Source organism: Cladophialophora bantiana (assembly GCF_000835475.1).
Source record: "Cladophialophora bantiana CBS 173.52 unplaced genomic scaffold supercont1.2, whole genome shotgun sequence".
In the NCBI taxonomy this organism is placed as follows: domain Eukaryota; kingdom Fungi; phylum Ascomycota; class Eurotiomycetes; order Chaetothyriales; family Herpotrichiellaceae; genus Cladophialophora; species Cladophialophora bantiana.
Genome location: NW_015971576.1, coordinates 1,426,078 through 1,451,647, shown reverse-complemented (window position 1 = coordinate 1,451,647; position 25,570 = coordinate 1,426,078). Strand labels below are relative to the sequence as shown.

Here is a 25,570-nt window from a genome sequence, read left to right as displayed (position 1 = left end):
CCCTTTTTTTTTTTCTTGATGCACGGTCGATTGGGCGGTTAGGTGGGTTTGGATATGTATCATCATCACGGCCCAAAAAGGAAATCAATAGAGCAAGTAAGAGAGCGAAAAAGAACAACAATAGAGTCGCGCGAACGACCCGACTGTGTCGTGTCATGTGTATTCCTCTTGGAACATGAAAGGGATAAAAAGTGGTAGTAGAGCGAATACAAAGAATAGAACCCAAAACATGCATCTCGAAGCGAGGGTCATGGGAAGTGGGAGGTAACTTTTTGTTTTTCTTTCCTCTCTCCTCTCGCAGAGTCTCTCGCAGAGTCTCGGGGCTCGATGTCCCCGTCTGACAAGGGCGAGAGGACAAGCAACAGCTACGCGATCGTATCTCGTCGGCCTGCGTAGCTCGACGTCTCGGAATTCCATCTCGATGAATCTCAGGAACCCTCCTCCTCTCCTTGCATCCCCCTTCTTCCCCGTGCACACCCGTGGTTTCTTTTCACTCACGAATTCTGATATAGTTTCATCCTCTTCTCCTCCCCGTTCTCTCCTCGCCTTCCTCGCCTTCCTCGCCTTCTTCTTCGTCTTCTTCGCTTCATCTTCGTCCTCCACTCTATGTCCCGCCTTCCTCCCTAGAAACCCATCCCGTCCATCAGATCCCCGATCCGACATCGACCAGGATCTTGACGTGGTTCTCCTTGTCTTCGATGAGCGTCTTGAAGCCTTCCTCGGCGACCTGGTCCAACTTGATCGTCTTAGTGATCATGCCTGCGGGTTTCATGGCACCGCTCGAGATGGCTTTGATCACGGCTTCAAAGTCGCCGAGAGCGTAGGTGGCTCTGCAATCCCATTCAGTCAGACAGTTCAGGTAAGGGACGATCGACGACAGCCCTGAAGAGACTGGGCCAATGGTGATCCACACACTCCAAAGAAAAAAAGAACCAGGGGGAAGGGGGCCTGAAACTTACACGCCCATATACCCCCTCTCTCTAAACACAATATCATTCATCTGAAGCGTCGCCCTCTTCTCCCACACGGCGATATTTACCAACGTCCCTCTCGCCTTGATCGCTTTAAATGCCGTGTCCACCGCAACCTGCACCCCAGCGGCGTCGAACCCGACATCGGCACCCTCGCCATTTGTCAAGCGCTCGACTTCTTCCACGACATCCACCTTGAGTGGATCAATCACATGGTGCGCCCCGAATTGCTTTGCAAATTCTCTCCTCCGGCCACTGACCTCGCTGACGATGATGTTTTTGCATCCCTTGCCGACCAGCGCCTGCACGACCGCAAGGCCGATGGGACCGCCTCCCAGCACGAGAACCGAGTCGCCCTCCTTGTAGGGGGATATGTCGACGGCATGCCAGCCCACTGCCAATGGCTCAATCAAGGCACCAACCTCCAACGGTATGTTGTCCGGCAATGGCTTGACGCAGCTCTCGGGCACGACCATATGTTCACACAACCCACCGCCCCAACCACTCAGACCCACGAATCCATTCTTGTCGCAGCAATTCACCAGCCCCCTTTTACAGGCACGACAGCTGCCGTCGTAGATGGTAGGTTGCACGCAGACGCGGTCGCCGGGCTTGACGTTCTTGACGCCTTCGCCCACCTCCTCCACCACGCCGCTGAATTCGTGGCCCAGCGTCAGAGGCAGGGTCTCGCCAGTGATGGGGTGTGGATGACCCTCTTGCGGGATCAGGTTCGCACCGCCGAGGTATTCGTGAAGGTCCGAGCCACAGATGCCGCAGAACTTGGGGGCGATCTTCACCTGCCCGGCCTTGACGGAGGGAACGGGGATCTGATCGAGACGGATGTCGCGTTGGCCGTAGAAACGGACTGCATTCATTTTCGACATGGTGAGAGGGTTCTGGGACGCAACAAAGAACGAGCCTGGTGGCAGATATCTTTTGCTTCGAGTGGGAAGGATGTCCCGAGACGGTGAGATTGGCTCTAATATAGGAGAGGGGAAGTAAGAATGAGACGCAAAGCAGCACAGTATGCAGAATCAACAGAACAACGGCTCTCCAACAATCGTCATCCCGTCAAAGCGGGCAGTCCGCTCTGCTTTTGACCGAATTGATGGGGTCCGCGACAGCGTACAGATACCCACCCAAGGGAGACAAAACAACAGACCCATGGCCTGCCTTCATTTGCCCCCCGCCCTCCCGCTCAAGGGTGGCCTGTGGAAGCCCGTTCATCTAATTTGTCTCCCAATGCGCCGTCCCACTGCCTCATCTTCTTGCCTCCCATGGATTGCTTCATTAGGAAATCCCGAAATGAGGGGCAAAAGATGGAGGAGTTCGAGGAGTCCGGATCGTCCGAGTCTGGGGAAAGCTTTCAACGACAAAGACCCAGACTTGCAAGGGCAGGTTGACCGAGTATCACCATGATGTCAACACCGTATTCGCTTTGGTAAGGATATGCCCTTTCTCGGTGTCTGCTTCCTCCGTGGAGCGCTCGAGCGCGAGCGGTTTGCGCGTTGGGACCGCAGAACCCCAAGGACTTTCATTGGCTGCCTGGAAAGAAATCTCCTGCATATACATATATATATCCTGGAATCTTTCTGCCTGGGCCTAGTCCCAATACTAATGACGGCCTTTGTACTTGAAAGGTAGGAGAATATTATGTTAAAGGCACGGCGTTGCCTCCTGACACAAGGTAAATAGGCCATCCTTGAAGTTGCGAAGAAAGTATAGCCCGCTGAAGAACAACAGCAATAAACATCTCTTCATTCTCGTGTCGCGTGGCCGATGGACCTGCCCAGGTCACCATCCACAGAATCCTCGTCAAAGTTCCTATACGGCAAAACAGTCCTCGTGTCCGGTGGCGGAATAGCTGGACTGACGTTCGCTGTCGCTATCGCCCAACTGTTCGCAGATGAAGCTTCCACCACTGCAAGACCCAAAGTCATCATATACGAGCGAGATAGCTATGAGAACCGCATTGGCCGTGAAGGATACACACTTTCCTTGAGAACAGACAACAATCCCGGTGCTATTCAGGTTTTGGATCTCCTGGACTTGTACGAGCTCGTCAGGAGCGTGAGCGTTCACTCTGGAGGCCTCACAGAAGAAAGGGGCTCTTTTAACATCTGGGATCCACAATTTCGCCCCTTTCTGCGCTTCGCGGCACCGCCAGTTGGACCAAAAATGCTGCGTGGCATGAGAATTCGCCGGAATGCACTGCAGAAAGTTCTCGCCGACGCCGCTGTGAGATCAGGGGCTCAAATTCTCTGGGAAACAGCCGTAACGGGGGCGGAGTCGACCGACGACGGCCGAATGCGAGTTTCCCTCAGCACTGGCTTGACTGCGGTGGGTGACATCCTAATAGCCGCTGATGGGTCCCGAAGCAAACTGCGCTCGCTGCTGAGGCCAAACGATAGTCTCAACTATGCTGGCGTTTATATCTGGTCAGGGATCGCCAAATTTGCCAGTCGAGACGACATCCCCAAGCCGGTGGATCGTGACTGGGGTGGTGTATTGGGAGCAGATGGTGTCGGGCTATTTGTCGCCCCCGTAGACGACACATCAGCGCTCTGGGCCTTGAGTCGTCAAAGTCCCGTGATGAAGGAATCATTGCGATATCCTATTCCTCAAAGACGTCTCGAAGATTTGCTGGAAGAATCAATGAAACTGGCAGAAGGCTTTGCTCCACTGGTGAAGAATCTGATTTCTGCGACAGATCCAAGCACTATCATGCAGTTAAATGCAATGGATCGTCCCCCTTTCCCGCACCCGTCATTCCAGCATAGGCCAGTGGTATGGATCGGAGATGCAAACCATGCGGTTAGTCCTTTTGCGGGCAACGGTGCCAATATGGCAATAATGGATGCCTGGGACCTTGCCAACGCGCTCAAGAAAGCCTCAACCCCTGAAGAAGCCATCACAGCTTATGACAAGGTGGCCGTTCCTCGAGCTAGTAGGGTTCTGAAGTTCTCGCGTTGGACCATTGACCTTTTGCATGCCACAGGAGTCAAATTGTTCCTCTACAAAGTGGTCCTTCGTGTGCTGGGATTTCTAGCGCGGACAACCCCAAGCCATGACTGAGGGGTCAGGGGTATTGGATCTTGCTAAAAATGCCCTCACGGTTGAATGCGGCAAAGGATTTGCTTTAGGAACTCACAAGAGTCCGTGTATCTTTTCCAATCTGATCGGCCAAAGGGCTGCAAGAGACCGATCAAGTTGTAGCAGTATGTGTTAAGGGTGACCTTGGAATCCACACTCCACCATTTCCAATCAATCTGTCCTTCATGGTCGCTCCCTCTGTCCGGACTCCCAATCGATGCACCGGGACTCGGTCAATTTGTCTCTGCGTGCTCTGCCTCAAATCAACATAGCGCTCTGTCAAAGATCGATTTGACGCTGCTGATTTGACGCGCTCCAATGTGGCATCTGCTGCCCAGGCAGGTCGAGCCAAACTCGCGCTCGTAATGGCGACATCTTTGTAGAAATCAAAGAGTTGAGCTTCAACATCCGTCTCTTGGGTGGACTCGAGCTCTAGGGCTCGCAGATAACCCATCAGTATGACGGACATTTTGGCGTCAACAAAGTCCGCCGATTGGAAATCATGAATCAGGTAAACCCGAGCGGTGTTCTTCCCTACCACAGTTCTCCTTCCATCTGGGTCTGGGGAGACGAATATTATTGCCTGATGCCATTCGTCTGAAATGTTTTTTTCCGTGGCGATCTTGCTGGGCAGGTTTACTGCGGCCCAGCCGAAGAAGACACCTTTGTATCGCAAAAGGACGTCTTCGGGAATACCCGTCAAGTTGGCCGTTGGCATGTTCAATGCTGCTCTACTTCTGCCGGTGCCAGCTACCACCTTTCCATGGAACTGGACGGGAAATGGCGAGACCGGGCCGGACGTTGGTCCGACAACGTTTGGGCGATCCAAGGCATCGTAACCATCCAGGTCAGCTGGGGTATAAGACTCATCCCGAGCAGTGTCATACTGCTCGTTCATATTATCAAAACGATCCTGAATTCCACTCTGATCGTAAGCGGTAGTCATGGCCTGCTGGGCCAATGCACTTGGTTGGTAGACTGAGGTTAGCTGGTTTGTGACCGTCTGTCTCGCAGTCTCGACATATGGACCAGCAGTAGCCGTGACAAACTGTCTTCCAACGACAGCTGCTAGCTTGATGCCTGCTTCGAGCGGCATAGTCTTGAGAGAGGAGCCCCTGATAACACTAGAGTCTGTAGATGAGGATGCTAGTCGAAATACTGGGCTACCGCAAAGGGTCCGCTTTCCGTCGGCGGTGCATAGGACCACCCTCAGATAGCCGTCGTCGGCGTCGCAAGGAATGCGGAGTATGTCCGTCTCGCGTGGTCGATGAGCTCGAAGCTCTTTCGGAGCCTTCTTCAGAAATTTCTTGATATCTCTCTGCCAGGCCCGTTCATCCGTGGGGTTGATTTGCTCTGGTGCTGCCCTGTTAGTTGGAGTCACGTCTATCCAGGTGCTTCTGGCACCCAACAAGCCCCCGATCTTCAGACCTGTCTTGCCGGAGAAGCCTCTTCGCTGTAACCACAAAGTCCGATCCGGAGGTAGGTCTCGGTCAGAGAAGATGGTGATGGCCAAGTTCGTCGACGAACCGCTGTAGTAGACTATACCAAAGGAGTGCCGTAGGATCGTGTAGTGCTTGGTAGACTCGTAGGGGTGACTGATCAATCCACCCGCAAAATGTCGCACATCCTGTAAGACTGAGACAAATTTTGACTGAGACGACGAAGAATTCGTGGCCTCCTGGGAAAGAGGCGTGATAGGGGTTGTGGGTGTTGATATCGAACCAGGGCTGGGAAGGCTGAATTCGGTTGAAATGCTGGTGGGTGACTGAACAATGCCAGGAGATGGGTCGGGCGGTAAAGGACAGGGTGACTGGATTCCTGGAGGAGATTCGAGCGACATTGCCTGTAAAACGGCCGTCTGCTCCTCTAGGCTCAGATCTTCGCCAGCATGTGTTCCGGTGAAGTGATTGAGGTCATCTGTCTGGACTCCTCGAAGCGAAGGCCGGTAGCTGCCCTCCGCCTCGGCTGCACCAGGGCGATGTTTTGCTAACGGCATGTCAAATGTTCAACGACAAACTATACATATCGGACATGACATAATGCCCGGTAGGGGAGCAACTATTTCGCGCCCATGCTGACGGAGCGACGCTTGAGAAAATAGACATAAGCCTTGTCGCTTCGAAGCTGGCAGCTCCTGACTCGTCGAGTTTGGTGAAGGGGGCAATACTGTAGAATGGCCGCAGCAATGTGATGGAGAAGGTCGGATGAAAGCAGGATTGTTGTCAGGAGATATTTTGGATGGAGTCACGTGTTCCACCAATCCGTGCCGGGCCTAGGTAGTCATCCTTCCCATTCGTTTCTTCCTAGTCTTTCGTATCAGCAGTTGAGGAAGATGTCTTGTTATGGGCTGTTCTGGAACCGCCATGGCCCTCTTCTGCCCCCAAAGGCCTGAGGTATATGGGCATATCCCTGACCATTTCAAGCCTCCAGACTGAGCGGAACACGAAGGGTTCGGACTGGCACCGAAGGTGTGGTGCAGGCGAGCATTTCTGGACTCTGGATCTAGGTGTGTCCATACTGAAACTCCAATGGCCTGGTGCCATGAAGGGGCAAAGAATTGGTTGGCTTGACGCTTTGCATGACATACCGCTCTAGCGTTATATCATGGTCCTGGTAATGTTGCACACTGCAAAAATATGATGCAATAGGGACAAGCACACACTCCAGCTCCCTGTCCAATGACTGAGAGCATTCTGGGAATTGGAAAACATGCCACACAAGTACGACTTGGAATCGGGAGGAAAAACAGGGCAAACAAGAATTGTGAAACGGTGAGTTTTTTTTTTTGCAACCTCGTTCTTTTCAAATGGGAGAATTACCTAGCGCATAAGCTAGTAAGATACACAGGATTCTATCATGACATCGTTGTGAATGCTCCTGCGACCTGTCCCCTCCGTGAGTAAGATGAATGCTATCGAGACACGTTGGGAATAATTCCCGCAGGCCACATAATCTATCCTCCGCCTCGACAACCCTCCGAGAGTAATATTTCAGAGGCTGACGCACAGATTTGGGTATGTTGGTGCTGGTTTGACCATGTCGTTCTGGAAATATCTAGCCGTATCCCTCTTCGGCTATCGCTGCACTTGTTAATTCGTCGACTTCACTCGTGCGTTCTTTGCGCCGACTAGTAGTTGGTCGCCGGCGCCGAATAGCCTTGCATACCATATCCTGGCTGACCGTACTTCGGCTCAGATGTCACAGGGGCATGGCCACCGTGCATCGTGGACCCGGTCATGCCAGTCTCGTGGCTGGGACGGTATGCCGCGGTGGGAGTAGTACCTGTCGCCATCTCCGCGTCACGCGTAGATTGAGTCTGGCGGTTGCGCTTCCAGAATGGGCGACGGCCGAAGCCTTTGGTATAGTTGTTCGCCGGGCTGGGGCCGTAGCGCTTCTCTTTCTTGTGGTGACGGGCCAGCAGAACTTGCATACCCGCTGTGATGAGGAAAAGGAAGATGTTCAAGATGGCCATGGCGAAGCAAGCAGTGTTCAGACTGCAGACATAGCCCCAATCGCCCGCACCGGGAGCGGCCTCGCTGGAGAGACCGACACCGAGAGGTGTGTTGACAACGCCACTGCATGAGTTGGCGCCATGGCGTGTGTAGTACGCTATGGCGGCGAAGCAGCCAACGAAGCAGATGTCGAGGACGACAGCAAGCAAGGCGAAGAAGGAGATTCCCCCCAAGCAGAGGGTAAAGAGGACACCGAATATGGTGTACAAGACGGCCGCTCCAGACATGCCCTCAACAGCCTTCTCCCATGTTGGAATGTAGATGTTCTTCTCGGAGAGCACCGCGAGAAAGTAGCTGTAGATACCGAGAATGATGGCAGACGAGGCAAATTCGAGGAGTCGCAGGCCTGTCTGGCCGAAGCGAAGGAGGGCACCGCCAAGAGCCATGGTCGGTGGTGTCGGTCGAAGGTGAGTGGGAGATTCAAAGCGCAGGGCCAGTCAGTCGCGTGAACTGGAGACCGAATATGAAGAGAACGAGAATACGAGAACGAGACCTGGATGCTACGGGGGCTCTTGTAGTTTTGCGCCAGCGGTCACAGGGGTCTGTCCGTGCACCCTGCGAGTCAACCAAACCCTGGTCTGTGATGACCGTCAGTCACCACGTCCCATTCGTCACCCATGGCGCGGTGTTGAATGTGATGCAACAATGGGCAGAGAATGTTGGCGAGTGACGTTGTGGCGTCGATCCCCAAATCACCACGACGCAGGCCAGTCGAGAGAAGAAACTTGGTTGGCGGGAGACGCCGCTGCGCCACAGGTATGACATAACAATCGACCCACTCCACTCTTGGCGCCTTCGGAAGAAGAGACGCCATTGGGCCGATCGCCACCTCCTCAGCTTCGATCGGGCTGCTTTCAAGAATTTTCTCCTAACAAATGGAATCGAGAAATGCACGCGCCACACAACAAGACGACGCTCGAAGCATAATACCTTTGAGCCATCACCAGGTCCCGAATACCTAATGACCCGCGAAACATCTGGTCGGGTAACACATTTCTCCTGCATTCATCTAATCATCGTTATTAGCACGTCCTAGGACTATGGTCTTTCTAGACTTCGGCCTGCAAAGTCAATTGCAAATATGTCCATGAAGAGAACGTGAACTATGCCCCTTGGTTCCTTTGAAAGATGTGGTGAATGAAGCCGTGATTTCGAAACACAATCGACGTAGGATACGCATTCCATTCCCGCCCAGTGCACTCTGTGCAATCACAACTGCAGGAACAGACCGGCGGTCAAGACGCCCACGACAAGAGAGCCGAATCTCAAGTCGTCAGCCTTTGCGGCCGCATTGGTGTTTGTGGGTTGGCTACCACCAGTGGTGGCAGATGGCGTGGCCGATGACGACGGAGTACTCTCGGGCGTGCTTCCACTGGTGTTGTTGCCCGGCAAGTTACTCTCATCATTGGGCAGAATGGTCAGTTCAAGCCCGGTGATCTCCTGGCCATTGGCATCATACACGGTTTGCGACGGCTTGGTGTTCGTGACAGATGAAGTCCCCGTGGGGAACTTGCCGGACACACCATTCTGGATCAAGGTATCAACACCGTCTGGGCGAGTTGGAAGGTCAAAGCTGGTGCTGAAGTTGGATCCACCCAGCAAATCAGCTGCACACTCTGGCGGACTCAGCGATGTTGCCGTGGCGTTGGCTCTCTCGAGTGCATTGACATCCAGCGCGTTGTACTGCTGTCGGAGATTGTCGTAGTCTGGCAGAATCGACACAGTTCCGTTGTCGTTGAGATTCACCAAACCATAGTTGTTGGGCTCTTCACTGTACTCGTAGATGAGACCGCCAGAAAAGACGGGGGTCATCTGCTCGGAATACAGGACGGGGACTTCGGTAAACAGTCGGGGAGTGACCAGGTTGCAGCCGTACTCGGAGAAGAAGATTGGGATCGTGGTGTTGCCAAAGTCACCAACGAGAACGTCGTACCCGGAAGACTGGAAGGTCGCATTGCCGCACCAAGAATAAGAGTTGAGGCCGAAGAAATCAATCTTGGAGCTGGTGTCATTGTCCAGTCCGCAAGACAAGTAGTTAAAGGTGCCCATAAGCAAGGGACGGACATCGGCAGCCGAATAGCCCACGGGGATCGATCGTGGAGACTGTTTGGAGATATAATCCTTGAGGTCTCTGGTGACTGCGCGAATGTAGGATGGAACCTCCGGGACCGAGTCCTCGTTGATAACCTCATTCCCACTGAAGAACCCCAAGGTATTGTTGAAGTGCATGAACGCCTCCACGACGTCGAAAACACGTTCTAGATACGCCGAAGTGTACGACTCCCAGGGCGCACCGCGGTTGAGCGACTGGTTCGGCAGGGGACTGTTCACGTCCAGAATCATGTAAATACCGGCAGCGTTGAAGATGGAGGCACAGGCAGAGTGGTCCAAGTCAGGATCGAGATTGTAGACGCGGATAGTGTTGACACCCAGGCGTTGCATGAGGACAGCATCTCGGAGGCAGACACCAGCATCGCTTAACGGGTCGATGCCAGATCCGGGATTGAAACCCGAAGAGCCACCAGGTTGATAGCTACACCAGGGAGTCAGTATGTTGCTTGAGAGCCTCAATCAGCGGGTTGCCTTCTCTTACGCTACACCAATAATCTGGAAGCGTGTGCCATCAACACTGTTGACGAAGTCGGAGCCTTGGACCACGAGCGGAGACACGGCAAGGGCGTAGGATGCGAACAGGGCGACGAGGGCCAGCAACGCGGTTTTGAACTGTTGATGGGTCAGGATTCGGCGGCGAGTAGAGAGCAACAGAAAGCCTTACCTGAGCCATTGTCACCGATCGATTGAGCTTTGGATTATGCAAAAGTGGTCAAGGAAGCAGGTGGCAGAACAGGGCGAAACGGAGCGAGGGGAAGGCCAGAGATGATGATGCCAGGCGCAAATTGAAGGTTCCTGAACGAAAGGACGCAGCTTGGCCAAGAAGGCGCGAAGGAGGTAGAAGAAGAACAAGAAGTGAATGCGCGCCCTCCAGACACCCGCAGGTGCGATTCTCACCACAGAGAAAAGCGAAAGTGGTGAAGGAATTGATAGAGCAGTTGGAGAGAGAGACAGGAGGGAGACGATGTACATACAGACTCCATTGAGCTCGTGTTCCTTTTCTCGACGGACAATCTGCACAGTCTATCAGTGTTTGCATCCGGAGCTCAGGCACCTACTACGGTTTGGGCATGGTCAAGCCATAGTATGCCAGATTCCATGGGCTTCATTCGCGATATCCATCTCCACTTCAGGCCTTATCCCTGGCGAGGTCCAGGGCCACCACGGCCCACGCCTCAGCTGCTGCCAATCATTCCCTCCCCGGGAAAGTGGCGGACCTCCCGCACTCCTGATGGGTCTGGAGATTACCCGATGAGCGAGCCGGCGCTGGAGAGATTTGATTGCGTTCCCAGGGAGCTTCAGAGCAGATGGAAGTACCAAGTATAGACCTGTACGGGGAGACACAGGAGACGCAAGTTCACTGTCACACGCAATCATCATGAGACGTCGACAAACAGCGCACAACATCAACCGAGAGAAGTGGACACGCGATGAGCAGCCAACGCCTCTGTGCTACTAAGCTCCAGGCTCCCCAGCCAAGCGAGGAAGGTCAGCCGGGATGATCCTGCGTTCTGCTGCGGGCGCAGTTGGTCGCCATCTTCCAACAAACAACGGCTTGCACAGGCTATGATGACCCTCCACCTCCTCTCCTGCGCACATTCATAATATGGCTTCCTCACAGGAGGCGGCTGTGCCGCTCCCAGCGCGGCCGAAGCGAATTGTCTTCTTTCACCCAGACCTGGGGATTGGCGGTGCCGAGAGGCTGATCGTCGACGCTGCGGTCGGTCTACAAGAGCAGGGAAACAAAGTCACAATCTTCACCTCGCATTGCGACCCCAAACATTGCTTTGAAGAGGCACGAGATGGTCAGTCCCCGCTCTCGGCTGTTTTCATTCTTGCCGTGGCTAAATCATTGACAGATTGGTGAGTCTAGGCACCCTCGACGTCAGAGTGCGCGGAAACACACTCTTCCCCCCTACGTTCCTGAATCGCTTCCACATCCTGCTCGCAATCCTTCGTCAGATCCATCTCGTTCTCTCAATCGCGATTTGGAGCAATGAACTGAGCACAATCCAACCCGATGTCTTTGTGGTCGATCAGCTGTCTGCCTGCGTGCCCTTGCTAAGATGGTTATACCCTCATCGTCAACGGACCCTGTTCTATTGCCATTTCCCAGATCAATTACTTGCCGATCGCCGAGCTTCTGGCCTTCTTGGACTCGCAAAAAGAGTTTACAGGTTCCCTTTTGACTGGCTCGAAGGTTGGAGCATGAGCGCAAGTGACAGGATTGTCGTCAACTCCGAGTTCACAAAATCCGTCGCCTCCAGAGTCTGGCCCTCCCTTGCCGAATCACTCGGGGTCATATACCCTTGCGTCAACAACGGGGAAAAAGAGGCGGAGGCCAGAACAGACGAGAAGCCACTGTGGGATAGACAATTCAAGATTCTCCTCAGCATAAATCGATTTGAGCGAAAAAAGGACATCGGCCTAGCCATCCGAGCGTATCATCAACTGCCTCCCGCAGCCCGACGAGGTACCCGACTGATCATGGCCGGGGGCTACGACCAACGGGTGAGTGAGAATGTGGAATATCATAGAGAACTGGTGGACTTGGCCGAGGGGCTGGGTCTGTCTGCCACAACTGCCAAAACGGTTCCGACGGCGTTAGGTATTCCCAGCAGCATACAAGTCTTATTCTTGCTATCCGTGCCAGGGTTCTTCAAAGAGACTCTCCTAAACAACGCTCGGCTGTTATTATATACTCCGTCGAATGAGCATTTTGGTATTGTGCCAGTGGAAGCTATGCACCACGGAGTCCCTGTTCTAGCTTCAAATTCTGGCGGCCCACTGGAGACCATCGTCGAAGACGAAACAGGTTGGTTACGTGACGCATCCAAAGTGGAAGAATGGACCGCAGTCATCAACAAAGTATTGCACGAACTCAGCCCGGCCGACCTCGAGATGATTGGTCGAAATGGGCGAGAAAGAGTCTGTCAGCATTTTACTAGGAGCACAATGGCCGGGAAATTCGACGATGAAATCACTGTGATGCTGAAGAGCAAACGAAGCACCTTTCTGGAGAGGAAAGCCATCGTCCTGGTAGTCTGGCTCACAGCGGCTTTTGCGGCAGCAATGCTGGCTATAGTCATCAAGGCCAAGTACGGTCGAGGGGACAGGAGGGCAAGTGAATTTGCACGCGCTAAGAGAATGAATCCTGATGCAGATCAGCAGCTGCAATTCTTCCATAACAGAAGACGATAGATGATGAGTAGGCAAAGATGAGACAGAACAATCTGCGCAATCCACTTTACGCGTTGCCGAGAGATGGACGCGACGGTTCGATGCCAAGATTGTTTGGGCTTTTCCTGATCCGGGTTGGCGGCTTCCGCATGGGATGACAACACTTGTAAGTGTTGTTTCCCTACTTGGTAGAGTGCCTCGTCGTCAATTCAATGCTGTTAACTGCACACAATTGCCGTGCCAGATGACGTGCTTCTATTGAACCTGTGTTTCTCTTCTCTTTGTTCTTTGCCCGACGTCGACGCCGACGTATATTGGCCTGCAGCAACAATGAACGAGGTCATTGTGATTCTGTCATCATCACCACTCAGAAGTCCTGAGGCCACGAAGGCTGCCCCAGTATCACTAGGCAGGAGAGAACCGCTCTACGACTACGTTGATTTGGATATCGACGACTTTGACGATATTGGTTCGCTTGATATCAAATTTGACAGGCCCTCTAAGAGGAAACGACAAAGCTCATTTGTCGGCTCTCCCTTTAGGCATAACAGAGCGGATGTCACCGCTGAACAACGCTCACAAGACCCGTTTGAGATCTTTTCTAGCGACGGACCGCAACCCGAGCCCAGGTTCAATGTCTCTACAGCCTCGTTCTTACGCTCCTCGGGCCTGAACAAAAAGGCCGAAATTCTCGATGAAATTACCTTCTCCTCATCGGCTCCGGAGCCGTTGACCACGGACAAGAAGAAGAATCTTGATCCTTCTCGGAGGTTTCCATTGGATAAATTGGAAAGTCGACTCCTTGACGATGAACTATTGAGTCTGTCACAGCCAATGCAAACTGGCTACGATCCCAGGACGGAGAATCTTCTGGCCACCCTTCATCGAGCGTCCACCGAAGAAGGGAAAGTTAAATCGCGCCCATCTAAAGTAAAGCCGCTTCAGAATATAACGACAGGAAAACTGGCACCCAAAATTTTTGATGACATTGAATTTTCGGCCCGTCCGGTCAAAAGCATAAATTCTTCCAAATTGTCGGAAGCCGAAAGGGCTACCAGAGTCGGCGAGAAGGCAGCAGCGAGGGTAGAGCGACAGGCTCTAAAAGAGGCTGAGAAAGAGAAGAGGAGATTGGAGAGGGAGCAGAAGGCGAAGGAGAAGCAGAAGGCAGCGGACCTTGCGGAAGTCAACAAATCACGGAGGAATAAAAAAGACGCAACAACGGAAATGATCTTGGATATGTCGAGCTTTCTCAAGGATACAAGTGTCGGCAATCAAATCGAGGAACGCATGAAAAATGTGCAGGTCGACGTAAATTATATCCATGAAGAGGTCAACCTGGCTGATGCAGCTGCTGAACCAGAGCGGCACGGAAGCATCATCACCTGGCGCCGTAAGGTGAAGTCAACCTACAACGATGAAGACGACCTGTGGGAGCCAACCTCCAGATGTCGTATCGTTAACGAAAATCACGTTTTGCTCCATCTGCCCGCTGAGGACTTTGTAGCCATTGCAGCAATGTCAAGGTCGGGATCTGTGGCTGGTGTTGTACGGGAGGAGGAAGAGATGAAGGCAAACTTGGATGCACATGTTTCGTCGATACGCCGGCGTTTCGGGGATTGCGTTCCAATCTATCTGATCGAAGGGCTCCGCAGCTGGCTCAAAAAGAATGAGACGGTGAAGAATCGAGCATACACTGCTGCTGTTCGAGCTCAGATGTTGCACACTGACGGTGAAAGCTCAGCAAATGCCGAGCATGCCACATCCCAGGCCAGAAGTCGCAAGCGGAAGAAGCCCGCGACTGGGTCTCTGGACCTGTCCGTTGTGACGTCTGACGTCGTCGATGATCTGCTCCTCCATCTTCAGCTGGCTCATCAACCAATATTGATTCATCATACATCGACGTCAAATGACTCGGCATCTCAAGTATGTGCACTGACTCAGCATCTTTCGACCCGGCCATATCGCTTAGCGCAGCTTGAGTACAACCTTAAATCTGCGTCGTTCTGCATGGACAGTGGGCAAGTCCGGACCGGAGATGACTGCAAGGACACATATGTCAAAATGCTTCAGGAGGTGCAGAGAGTGACCCCAAGCATGGCTTACGGCATCGCGGAAGAATACAAGACCATTCGAAAGCTCGTGAAAGGGTTCGACAAACATGGCAACTTGTTACTCGAAGATGTCCGCAAGACTGTGAACAAAGATGGCGGATGGAGTGACAAGAGATTAGGTCCACAGATCAGCAAACGACTGTACAAAGTATTCATGGGCAGGGATCCTTCGTCGACGGATGGAATGTCATGAGAGCATCGCCGACATCTGAGACTGTACTTGAGTTGACACAGGTATACATGTCGAGATCAGTATCTGACTATTCGCATGGGGACGACAGCAGGATGACGGAGTACGAAGCTTCGGATAGACTTTAGAGCTTCTCCCTCGGGTGTCTTTCCGACCTGTTCAAGATCTTCAACAAAATCCCTATCAAAATTCCATCCATCAGTTCCGATCCTCGCCGCAACTTCTATCGAACAGTATCTTTCACGCCTTTTTTTTTTCTTTTTGGTGAGGGAAAGGGGTAAAAGACCCTGTCAAACTCGATGGATGGTAGGGAACCCCCAAGTGGTCGCCCAGCTAAGTACTAGGCGCACCGTCCTCTGGCACATCCTCCACATCCGCGTCGCGGAGGTGACGCCCCCACCATTCCTCACCAGTTAAAATGAGCAATCCCCGGCAGACGCACACCTCGGCCGCGTTGCTGCAGGGTCATCGCTTGATATCACCTAAAACTCGTCTCAATCAACCCCTGCGCTATCTGGGCATCGAAAGCTCACTTTGGATAAACCCTAGAGGTGGCCAAGAGGTGGCCTATGTCTTCAACTGGCCGATGGGCACCAATGCTTTGATTGTTGACCAGCAACGGGGTTTGGTCGCCACATATTTGCCCTCGCAACTATTTTCCACCGTTAAAGTCTGGCACAACTTGGAAGGTATAGTCGCTTTAGTCGCATTAATTGGTTACAAACTTGAAGCGAGCGAGCCTTGTAAAGCCACTTTGAGACCGAGCGCCGACGACGCAAGGCTGGTGCTGGCGCGGCTCTGCGAATTATCGGCTCGTTTTGTGAGAAAGGCTTCACATGGAGCTGCATTGCACTCTACAGCATTCCTATTCGAGGTTGTCGATTTCTCAAATACCGGCCGAGTATCATATTCAGAGGAGAGTAGACGGACGTTATTCTGCGCTTTATATCTTGTTGGCTACTCTCGCGGGCTTATTACTCTGCCTACCAGCCAAAGCCTGAAAGGGCCTACGAAAATGGAAGCCATTGTCTTCCTAACTCATGAAATCGTAGGCGGAAACAAACCACACCCGAAATTCTTGACGGCAGCTTAGCAGATGTCTATCTACTGTAGGGTCTTTTTTTGGCGAAGAGATGTCTTTGCTGGGGCGGTCGTTACGCAGTCCTCCTGTTGAGCCGGGTGGGATACCCGACGCCATCGCGCACGCTCCCCGGAGTGGTAGGGCAGGATACCTTAGGTACATGTCTCCCAAGGCAACACCTTCAAGCTTTCTGTGCACGTAAAGTGTAGGAATTTCCGGTTGCGACATGGTGCGAGGACGGAGCATGTCGGCAGTAGCCCATTATATGATCACTTATTAGAAGGTCACTAATCCCAACTGCGGGCACTATGGGTGATTTCCAACATCACTGAAATGGCCACGAGAAACGCGTTCATCGTTACCGCGACCCTAGTTGCCATCGGGACATATTTGACCGTTTTCAATCTCGGAAACCTCGCGGAGTTATTCGGCGGGCGGTACGAGGCGCTGAGGGCGAGACGAGTCCAGGATATGAACAAGGATCCTGGCGAGCGATGGGAGCCATCCGACTAGTGGGTTATCGTCTACAGGTCCAGAAACTCTTTAGGGGTGAGCCAGAGACGGAAAAGCCAGCTCCTCCTGCTTAGCAGACGTGTTCTCCCATTCTGATGGTGGCTATTTCTGCTACATACCTCAAAGAGCAGTCACCGCCGCCCATAAGACATTCCGAGCTAAGTTGAAGTATCTCTACGTGCGTTATTTGGGAGATGCGACGAGAAGTAGCCCTTTTTTAAGTCGTCATCGAAGCGGCATTGTGCGCAAAGTTAACCCCTGGACGAACTGCTCGGTGGATATTGAAACGAGCCGCTTTAGGTTTCAGCATGTTTGATCCAACGACGTCGAACTTTTCCTCTTTATTGATTGACCGCACCGTGAAGAGTGTATCGCCAACGAAGTTGTTGAGGCATGGCGAGGTGTTGAATGGTGAGATGTGCGTTGCAGCTCGGGTGAATGAGCGAATGACCTAGAACCACATGGAACTCGCACAAGCAATCGCTTTCTATGTGTGTTGAGATACTGGTGTAACACATATATTCACTCGCTACTTCTCAACCACCAAGATCCCGAAGTCCGGATACTGCAGCCACTGGTCAAAATACCCCCGGGGCACCGGATCCTGCATGTAGCGGTTGATCTCGTCGTAATCGTCCGGCATCGCAACCGGCTCCCAAGTCAACGCGCCCTTCATACCTCCCTGCCGGGCCGCGGTCTCGTGCACGTTCTTGGGCAAGTAATAGTTCCCAAAGTCGACGGACGGCACGGTGTCAAAGAATAAGTGCACGTAGTACCCGTCCTTGATCTCCGGGAGCGCCTTGCGTACTTCGATTCCATACCCGTAACCCAGCTTGCGCTGCGCGTTGACCTGTGAGATACATACCATGGGGTCGTCCTCCGGGTGTGGAAGCACGCTGATGAACCGCCCTCCCGGGTTCAGGTGGTCGGCGACGTTCCTGAACATGGCGCCCATGGTCGCCTGGTCCTGCGCGTAGTTCAACAGCCACGCGGCGAAGACGAGGTCGAACCCACCGCCACCGCCACCCTCGATGCCCTCGTCGCTCGCAGAAAACGGCGCGCTGCAGTCCGCCACCATGAACCTGTACTTGCCGGCATGCTCGGGGTGCTTGGCCGTCTCGACCTCCGCGATGTCGATCATCGCCTGCGACACGTCCACACCCACCACGGTCGCGGCGCCCCAGTTCAGCATGTGCCGGGTGAAGAAGCCCGTCCCGCACGCGAGTTCCAGCACGCGGGCGCCCCGGATGTGTGGCCGGATTAGGCGTTCCACATTGACGACGATGGCACGCGAGATGGGCAGGTCATTGACCGAGTCGTAGGATGCGGAGATGGAGTTGTATTGCGTCTTGGAGAAGAGCGACATGTTTGAAGGTCTCGTGGCGGGATTGGGACCGTTGCACAGACCACTTGGATACCTACTCGGTACGGAGGACAATGATAAGACGATAATATCGCTGTCAGCCTTGCCAAGAAATAGAACTCAGCTCGGATCGTAGACGAGACCGCGGCATCAAAAATGAGATGGTGGGAACGATCGAGTCTCTTTCCTTAGCTCTTCAATGTCCTTCCATAAAGGTGGTGCTGATCTCGAGTTTTGGAGTCCCGTAGAGACTGTTCTGGTGTGTGTCTCTGACGAGGCTGAATCCCCTGGGGTCATATGCCGTGCCATGGCACTAGGTCCATCGAGACAGGGCGAGGCTCGCAATTGTCGTGCCATCGACGTCATAACAGCCTGACTAACCCGTCTCTTTTAACGTCAGCTTTCCCCCTTGTTGAATCGTTCTTTGCTCTCACTTCCGCATGAGAACCATGAATATCCTTGGTTTCTTGAAGTCTCCAGAAGAACCTTCGTGAGCCCCGAGCTCGCTTGTGAGCGGTGTATATGACTTGAACAAGTTGAGGAGAGGAGATGGGATCGAGACAGGCGGAAAAGTTTAGAATTGCAACCAGATCTCGAGAACAAAATGAAGCGAGCTTGAAAGACGACAAGGTGAATTCTAATAAACCTGGGAAGGGATTGTTTCTTCAAATTCAACCTGGCATACACGGTCAACATTACATTTACCAACAGCAACCTCAACTCGGATACCAAGCCCAGCCATACGAGCAGTATCAAGCGTATCCAAACCAACCTCAGCCCTACACCATGGCTTCCCGTCCACAGGTGGGATACCAAACTTACACCACGCCCATGCGTCTCGAGCAGCATGGTTGAGGTATGTGCGCGTGAGAACGTATATGCATGGGCCATCGCGTGGATTGGCAGGAATCTCTCGATTGCCTAATACTTGCACGCGATGGATCGATATACATTCTGGCTGTCACTCCTCCACTCTCGTCTCCGTATTTCATTGACATCCCTTGGAATGGAGATGATGTAAGGATTGACATTCACGCAGGGCTCAGACTGTCTGAACCCTGCGAAACATATATGGTTTTTGCCGATTGACCGTTTGCGGGACACTACTAGTACTTTCATTCCTCAGACTGACCTCACCCAGCTGGCAATGCCCATAACCTGGAATACCTGCCTGTGGCTTATACCAGTTCCAGAGGGCTGACTATCCGCTTCTCGCAGCGATGTATTCCTTGATGTTTGGGCGCTCGGACATGGCAGCCTTCAGGGCCTTGAGTGACTCCGGAATGGAATCCTGAGAGGGATGTTTGTGTCAGCAGAGAAGACAAGGACCAGTAATTCCGATAAAACAGGGATCTCTGAGACGTACCGGCGCCCAACCGACTACTTCGTCATTATCCAGCGCCTGGAAAATCGCAAAGTCGGCGTACGTGACGATGTTCCCAAGGAGGTACGGGCCCGAGTTTTTCGAGTAGAACTTGTCCCAGATGGCGTAGAAACGGGGGACGGTCGCGGTCTTGTATTCAGGCTTGTTGTCGGTCAAATTGGCCACCCACAGGAACTGTGTGTCGAATTCTGTCAGCCCACCCCATAACCACAAACTTGGTCGGAAATGCTATACGCACCCTCCAGTCGATGTACGTGTCGGAAACAGCGTCGACCAACCACTTTTCGTAGTTCGTGGTTCCATCATAAGCACCCACGGACCGTGAAAGATATCTCAGGATGGGAATATGCTGGACTCACGGTCAGATCCTTCACGGACGAGACAGGCGACGCCATCATCGACAATCACCAAGTACTAGGACTGTTTGTTAATACTAATAGTAGTAGATAGATCTCACCTGAGATAGAACATGGCCGTCAATATCCAATGATGGCAATTTACGAGTGATGGTCAATCCCTTGTCCTGAAGTTCTTTGCTGACCTCCTGCTGGTGCCACGTTGGTTCGTAAATGTAAAGCTTGTCCTCGTAGTCGATGCCAAGTTCTCTTAGGAACAGCCTGTTCTCGAGGTCAGCAACCAGGCTTACAACAACTGACTTCCATTCGACCAAACGGCCACAGCTGTCGGATAGTATAGTAGTATTTACCGGACAACTTCGCCACGGCCTTTGCTCCCCAGATTGAAGTAGTAGAGGATGGGCTTCTTTGTCGCGGCCATGATGTTGTACTAGTAGTATTATTCTTTGCCGGAAGCGGACAATATGGATTGGATATGAATTCGAATTTCGCGAAATTAGTATTTCCAATGTGCCACCGAGTAGAAAGGGGCTCAGTGGGCAGAGAGAGTGTCCTTTATGTGGGCGTCCATGGTATTTGAATTAGTACTCAGTACCGGGTGAGACTCATGATTATGGCATCTTTCTTGGTTGTCTCCAAACTCTGTGGATTTCCGGGGACGTGAGACCAAACTTGGAATGCTGCAGCTCCCATGCGTCGACAGTGGCCAATGAGGACAGAGCGAGATCTGTCTCTACGGAAAAAGACGCAGGCTGCTTTTCGACCTGGAAAAGCAGCGTTAGCAGGACCCATGTCAGTAGAGAGAACAAGTTTCCTAAATAGGCATTTCCTGATAAGTAAACATGTCGAACAATACTAGTACCTCGAGAAAGGCGGAACCGCAACCATCTCCTTTCGACCGTCGATACGGGGCCTTGTTTCTTCCAGTTTCCCCTCAAATTAATGTGGGTATGCGAATGGCACACGCAGAGAGATGTTGCGTTCGAATGACATGAGCCAAGCGCACTGCCATCTGATCCGTTTCTCGAGCCACCGAGGTCCCTGTGTTTTCTGACTGTGCATGCATGTCCTCGGTATTGTGAACCCGCTATTCGTGAACCATATATGCTCTGGGAAGTACCGTCCTCAGTAGATTAGTGTGAATTGCTTGCCTTATTGATAATATGGAGTCCAAGCTGTTCCCAGAGAGCTCCTTTAAGAAGTTGAGAGTTAACAGATCAGAACCTGCCAGCATTTCGTGGAAGGGAGGTGATAGAAGGGCAAAACCTTTCGAAGTTCCCAACTTCAGAGTTCATTCGATGTCAAATTCATCTCTATTAGGATGAATAGTTGGAGAGGAAAGAAGAGGGGTTAAAGCAGCGATCGAACTTGCTAAAGCGGCGGAGCTTGTCACATGTACACTATGTACTACGTTTCATGGTACATGGCTTGAGCTGGCTTCAACACCAAGCTCAAGCTAATCTCCAACATTGCCATATGCCTCCCCACCATCCTTAGAAAACTGATAATGGCCTCCTTGATGGCGCGGACGACAACCATCTCTTGGTCACATCCACGGCCCCATTGCATTGAGGGACTGGCGTGTTAGCAAGATCCCAGGCTGGACTGAGAAAATGGCACAGGATCAGTCCTACTATTTTCTTCTAGATGCAAAATGTGTCGCCAGCAAGTTTGACATTGTTATTGTCGCTTTACAAGAATCCTATTACCAACTCACACTATGCCGCCTTATATCGTCAAACTCCTCACCGACACTTTTTGAAGGTCGCCCCTCAACAAGCAATGGCGGTATTCACCATCAGCAATCCATATGACGCGTGGGCAAAACACCACCAGTGCAAGGGCTTCTACGTAGGAGTCTTTCAGAAGTGTTCGTTTCTAACTACAATGCTACAGCGCCGCCCTCTTCATAATCCCTCAAAAACAAAAAAAAGGGCGGCTCTCCCCCAGTGGCTCCCTTGTTGCACTTGGTGGGTACTACTAATAGTACTAGTACTACTACTATGTGGCTTCACCAAGAATGCCTCGTAGAAACTAAGCCGAACTGTCGAAGAGGAAACCTCGGCTTCGAAGGGAGGACCCCCGGTTCTGTAGACGATGACTACATTGTTGTAGTAGTACGACTATTCTATTTATTTACATTGGTTCCATCAGACAAATTAAAACCCATCATGAGAAGCACCACTAACGGTTAAGAAGAGGGACGGAATCAACCAACCACTCCTACACCCTACCCCCGGCGCAGCTGGTTTCCCAAATCACTCACGGGGCATTTGAAGCAGAGCACCCGAATCGACTAATCCGGCTTAGCTGCGTTCTATTCGCCACCCCGACCGCGTTATTGGGGCGACAATCGATATGTAGCAGATGCACATACTACTAGTCGTACTCTAGAAGAAATCGAAGGGTGGAAAATCTCAATACTAGCATATTAATAATTACCTCAAGCGATTGTTCATTACTTATTTTATCGATGAGGCACAAAGGGTGAAAATTACCTTGTCAGCATCGCACATGTCAAGCATGGCCACATGCCATTTACTTCTAGTACTACCTATGGTATCAGTCCCCATTTCAAACAGGGAGATCAGGGACCAGGGCGTCATCGGACAACGCCTTCGAAATTTCTATCAACAGTGTCCTAGTAGTAGTACTCTATTGTGCGTTTGTCACTAACATCGATGGCAAAGCCATTAAAGATCATGGTTCCAGCTCTTCGTCATCGCCAAACTAGGACCGGACTCTTCAATGTGGAAGTTGCTAACGCATAGGCTTCAAGGAGGTGGCGATTGGTCGTACCTGAGATGGGCGTCTCGTTCGAAATGATAGTACATTGTTTTTACGAGATTCAGCACCGTGAAGGTCTCTATAGACATCTTTCTCTCATGATAGCGGAAGAGATCCTCCTACGCCGTAAGCTAGGCAAGACTGACGACCAGCCGCAACGTCGTGGTTTGCCCGTCGTGCGTCAGAGCGAGTCTGATTGACCGGGTCAATCGACAAGGGCAGGAGGTACTAGTACTGGTAACTCCTAGAGAATAATCCGTCGTTGGGGTTGGGACGTAGAGGATGTCAAGTACCTCGAACCAGTTGCGTGTGTATATAATACATGTACCGCGTCAGATGCATGGCTCTCTTGTCTGGAGGCCGTGTAGGTTACTACTCTGTTGCCTTCCCCCTAGGTGTTAGATCGGTTCGAACCGAGTCAGCCCGGATCAGCAATTTAAGTAGCAGACTTGGTTATGGCCCGGATTGAGTCTGATTCCAGGTCGATTCGAACTGATTCGACTTAGTTTACTAGTGAAATAATTATATAATGATTATTTTAAATATATAAATCGACTTTAAATCGATTTAGCCCAGTTCGAGCCGAGTTAAAGTAATCTTAAATCGATTCGACGTAGTTCGAACCGGTCTAGCCCACCTATAACCCCCTGAAATCGAGTCCGCCCCAGGCCAGAACCCGGCTGGAACTGGGATGGAACCGGTTTAACACTAGGCGAGCGGGCAATATAGTAGTAAATGCTCTCAGGTCTGGACAAAGCATTTATTTACTATGTGCTTACTTGTCTGTGGCTAGAAGTATTGCGGACAGGAAACATTCACGGGTCCCAAGAAGTCGTGCATGGATTCGACGAACACGACAGGCTGGTTCTGCAGACCCCGGTAGTCTTGGACTTCTTGAAATACGGAAAGAAGTTCCCTTGGTCCCTAGCCTGGATTCCCCAACGCAGCGCAGATGTTGAAGTCGTTCTGGTTGCCTTAATTCTACGCTATGCTGTTGATTAGAATGTCTCCGTTGACACCCTTGCTTAAGCTGAGCATGCGTGGTTTGCTACCAAGTTGGTTCTGCGGTGTTGTGTTGACGTGCCGATGTAGGCCGGGATTTCGATAGAGTCCCTCGTAGTTGTCGCTGCATTGTGAGCTCGGCAGCACAGGAGGCGCATTTAAATAGAGACATATAGAACCACCTTCGATGCACGCCACGGGCACAGTTGGATTCTCACCCAGCCTTGCTGCTACTACTTACCAACCCAGCAAATCCACTACCAGCCAGGACATGGTCAAACGTGTCTGCGCTAGTGTTATCCAGTATATTGCATGAAGAAGATGGAAACAGGTGATGAAACACACAGTGAGAAGCGACAAGAGCCGCACTGGCCAGTCTGGAGGTGCCCGCAGCTTTTCGCTCAAAGGTTCAACAAACAGGAGTCCGCGGCTAGGAGACAAGGAAATGAGGGAGAAACGAAAGATAGGATGGACGTGGAAACTGGGCTTGTGATTCGGATAAAGGGTGACGTCGATGCTGAAGTCCTGTGTGGGATATCAACCGATTGAATTGGGGAGAAGGTGGAAGGTTTACCGGCAAACAAAAGATGCAGAGAGGGGTATGACAGAAAAAAAAAAAGAGAGCAAACAGGTACACAATGCGTCTCGTCGTGTTGTTGGTAGTTCGCCGCGGCGGCAGTCATTTTCGTGGCGAGCCTGAAAACGCGACAATTCCTGATTCCAAAGATATTGACGGTCATCCTAATCTGTGTATGGTTGTACTTTTGATATGAATAACGGCATCTGACTCCTGTCCATACGAAAAAGAAAGTCGTTGCCCAAGGCCGAACGGCTTTACCACCTCGCTAATAGGACCCCTAACCTCTACCTATTTTTGGCTGCTTTCTGGAGTCGAAATGCCGCACTTTGGCGATCAAGCATGCTAGGATGTTGCGACAAATCAAGACTCCCCTGGCCAAGCACCGTAGTCGATATACTTAATCATGGGGTTGAGAGATGTGCATCGGGCTCATCACCTGGAGCAGGTCGCTTTGTTGAGTAGCAGCAGGACTGTAATTGACTGGAAAGCCTCTTGGAGAACTCAATTCACAAGGGGATACTGTGTCGGTAGGGCTAATTCCTGGTTCATTACTAACTCGACGAACACCGCATTCCTGCTGATCTGGCTGTGCAAATCCTAATTGTGGAATCTGTGTTGGGCGGATGACTGGTGTCTGAGGAACATAGTTCGGAACAGATTGGTACAGGTCTTGGGGAAATCGAGAATACGGTGCCTGAAGAATCGGACCCTCGAGATTCTGCAATGTACCCGTATACCAAGACGCTGACATGTACGGGATCGCTGACCAGCTCGGCGCTGTGTAAGAAGCATTACCGAAATCTGCAGCACTTGACATTCCAAGGTTGTGAATGTGAGAAGCACTGTGGTGGCGCCATTGCTGCTGTTCCATTCTTTTCATTTCTGCAAAGATGGTAGCCAGTCGTGTCTCAAAGATCTGCCGATTCTTCACGCATCTGCTCAATCGCGATCGTTTCTTTCTGATGTTCCTTTTAAAAGAATTAATCACCTTCTCGAAGCCCCCATTTTTTTGCACTTCTCCAAGGTCTGCTTGGGCTTTCATGATGTCCGCGGTCAATTTTCGGTAAAGGCCCTCCGCGGCAGCTATACGTTCCTGGATATACTCTGCTTCCTGACGGACTTGGGAATGCAGAGCTGTGACTAGAGTTGGTCTTGGGGAGCCGAAAGGTCCTAGATGCTGGAATGCGGCCATGTCGTGGTCGTCCTAGGCTTGAGGACCGTCTCCGAGTATCGTAGGAAGTTAGAATGGATTCAACCATTGACTTCCGCGCACGGCTTTTGTGAGAACATCTGTCTTTGACTTGTTGATCTCACAAAGGAGTAAGGCCAACAAAC

The 25,570-nt window shown here is 51.9% G+C and overlaps 10 protein-coding genes across 10 annotated transcripts; 3 read left to right on the top strand and 7 right to left on the bottom strand.

The window, feature by feature from the left end:
* Positions 1-643: 643 nt before the first annotated feature.
* Positions 644-1,855, bottom strand: Z519_01533 (chlorophyll synthesis pathway protein BchC; the record flags this gene model as incomplete). The annotated part of the gene is made up of 2 exons (XM_016759290.1): positions 644-830; positions 960-1,855. The coding sequence occupies 2 exons, from the start codon at positions 1,853-1,855 to the stop codon at positions 644-646; spliced, it is 1,083 nt and encodes a 360-aa protein (XP_016624618.1).
* An 895-nt stretch (positions 1,856-2,750) lies between these two features.
* On the top strand, positions 2,751-4,046 carry Z519_01532 (uncharacterized protein; the record flags this gene model as incomplete). Its single annotated transcript, XM_016759289.1, has 1 exon — positions 2,751-4,046. One exon carries the CDS (start codon positions 2,751-2,753, stop codon positions 4,044-4,046), a length of 1,296 nt encoding a protein of 431 aa, XP_016624617.1.
* A 130-nt stretch (positions 4,047-4,176) lies between these two features.
* On the bottom strand, positions 4,177-6,060 carry Z519_01531 (uncharacterized protein; the record flags this gene model as incomplete). Its single annotated transcript, XM_016759288.1, has 1 exon — positions 4,177-6,060. One exon carries the CDS (start codon positions 6,058-6,060, stop codon positions 4,177-4,179), a length of 1,884 nt encoding a protein of 627 aa, XP_016624616.1.
* A 1,131-nt stretch (positions 6,061-7,191) lies between these two features.
* Positions 7,192-7,962, bottom strand: Z519_01530 (uncharacterized protein; the record flags this gene model as incomplete). The annotated part of the gene is made up of 1 exon (XM_016759287.1): positions 7,192-7,962. The coding sequence occupies one exon, from the start codon at positions 7,960-7,962 to the stop codon at positions 7,192-7,194; it is 771 nt and encodes a 256-aa protein (XP_016624615.1).
* An 823-nt stretch (positions 7,963-8,785) lies between these two features.
* Positions 8,786-10,361, bottom strand: Z519_01529 (uncharacterized protein; the record flags this gene model as incomplete). The annotated part of the gene is made up of 3 exons (XM_016759286.1): positions 8,786-10,109; positions 10,170-10,300; positions 10,353-10,361. The coding sequence occupies 3 exons, from the start codon at positions 10,359-10,361 to the stop codon at positions 8,786-8,788; spliced, it is 1,464 nt and encodes a 487-aa protein (XP_016624614.1).
* A 933-nt stretch (positions 10,362-11,294) lies between these two features.
* Positions 11,295-12,889, top strand: Z519_01528 (uncharacterized protein; the record flags this gene model as incomplete). The annotated part of the gene is made up of 2 exons (XM_016759285.1): positions 11,295-11,493; positions 11,562-12,889. The coding sequence occupies 2 exons, from the start codon at positions 11,295-11,297 to the stop codon at positions 12,887-12,889; spliced, it is 1,527 nt and encodes a 508-aa protein (XP_016624613.1).
* A 309-nt stretch (positions 12,890-13,198) lies between these two features.
* On the top strand, positions 13,199-15,172 carry Z519_01527 (uncharacterized protein; the record flags this gene model as incomplete). The annotated part of the gene is made up of 1 exon (XM_016759284.1): positions 13,199-15,172. The coding sequence occupies one exon, from the start codon at positions 13,199-13,201 to the stop codon at positions 15,170-15,172; it is 1,974 nt and encodes a 657-aa protein (XP_016624612.1).
* A 2,120-nt stretch (positions 15,173-17,292) lies between these two features.
* Z519_01526 (uncharacterized protein) lies at positions 17,293-18,129 on the bottom strand (the record flags this gene model as incomplete). Its single annotated transcript, XM_016759283.1, has 1 exon — positions 17,293-18,129. One exon carries the CDS (start codon positions 18,127-18,129, stop codon positions 17,293-17,295), a length of 837 nt encoding a protein of 278 aa, XP_016624611.1.
* Positions 18,130-19,327: 1,198 nt separating this feature from the next.
* Positions 19,328-20,287, bottom strand: Z519_01525 (uncharacterized protein; the record flags this gene model as incomplete). Its single annotated transcript, XM_016759282.1, has 5 exons — positions 19,328-19,417; positions 19,493-19,684; positions 19,749-19,859; positions 19,968-20,127; positions 20,217-20,287. 5 exons carry the CDS (start codon positions 20,285-20,287, stop codon positions 19,328-19,330), a joined length of 624 nt encoding a protein of 207 aa, XP_016624610.1.
* A 4,345-nt stretch (positions 20,288-24,632) lies between these two features.
* Positions 24,633-25,427, bottom strand: Z519_01524 (uncharacterized protein; the record flags this gene model as incomplete). Its single annotated transcript, XM_016759281.1, has 1 exon — positions 24,633-25,427. The coding sequence occupies one exon, from the start codon at positions 25,425-25,427 to the stop codon at positions 24,633-24,635; it is 795 nt and encodes a 264-aa protein (XP_016624609.1).
* Positions 25,428-25,570: the final 143 nt, after the last annotated feature.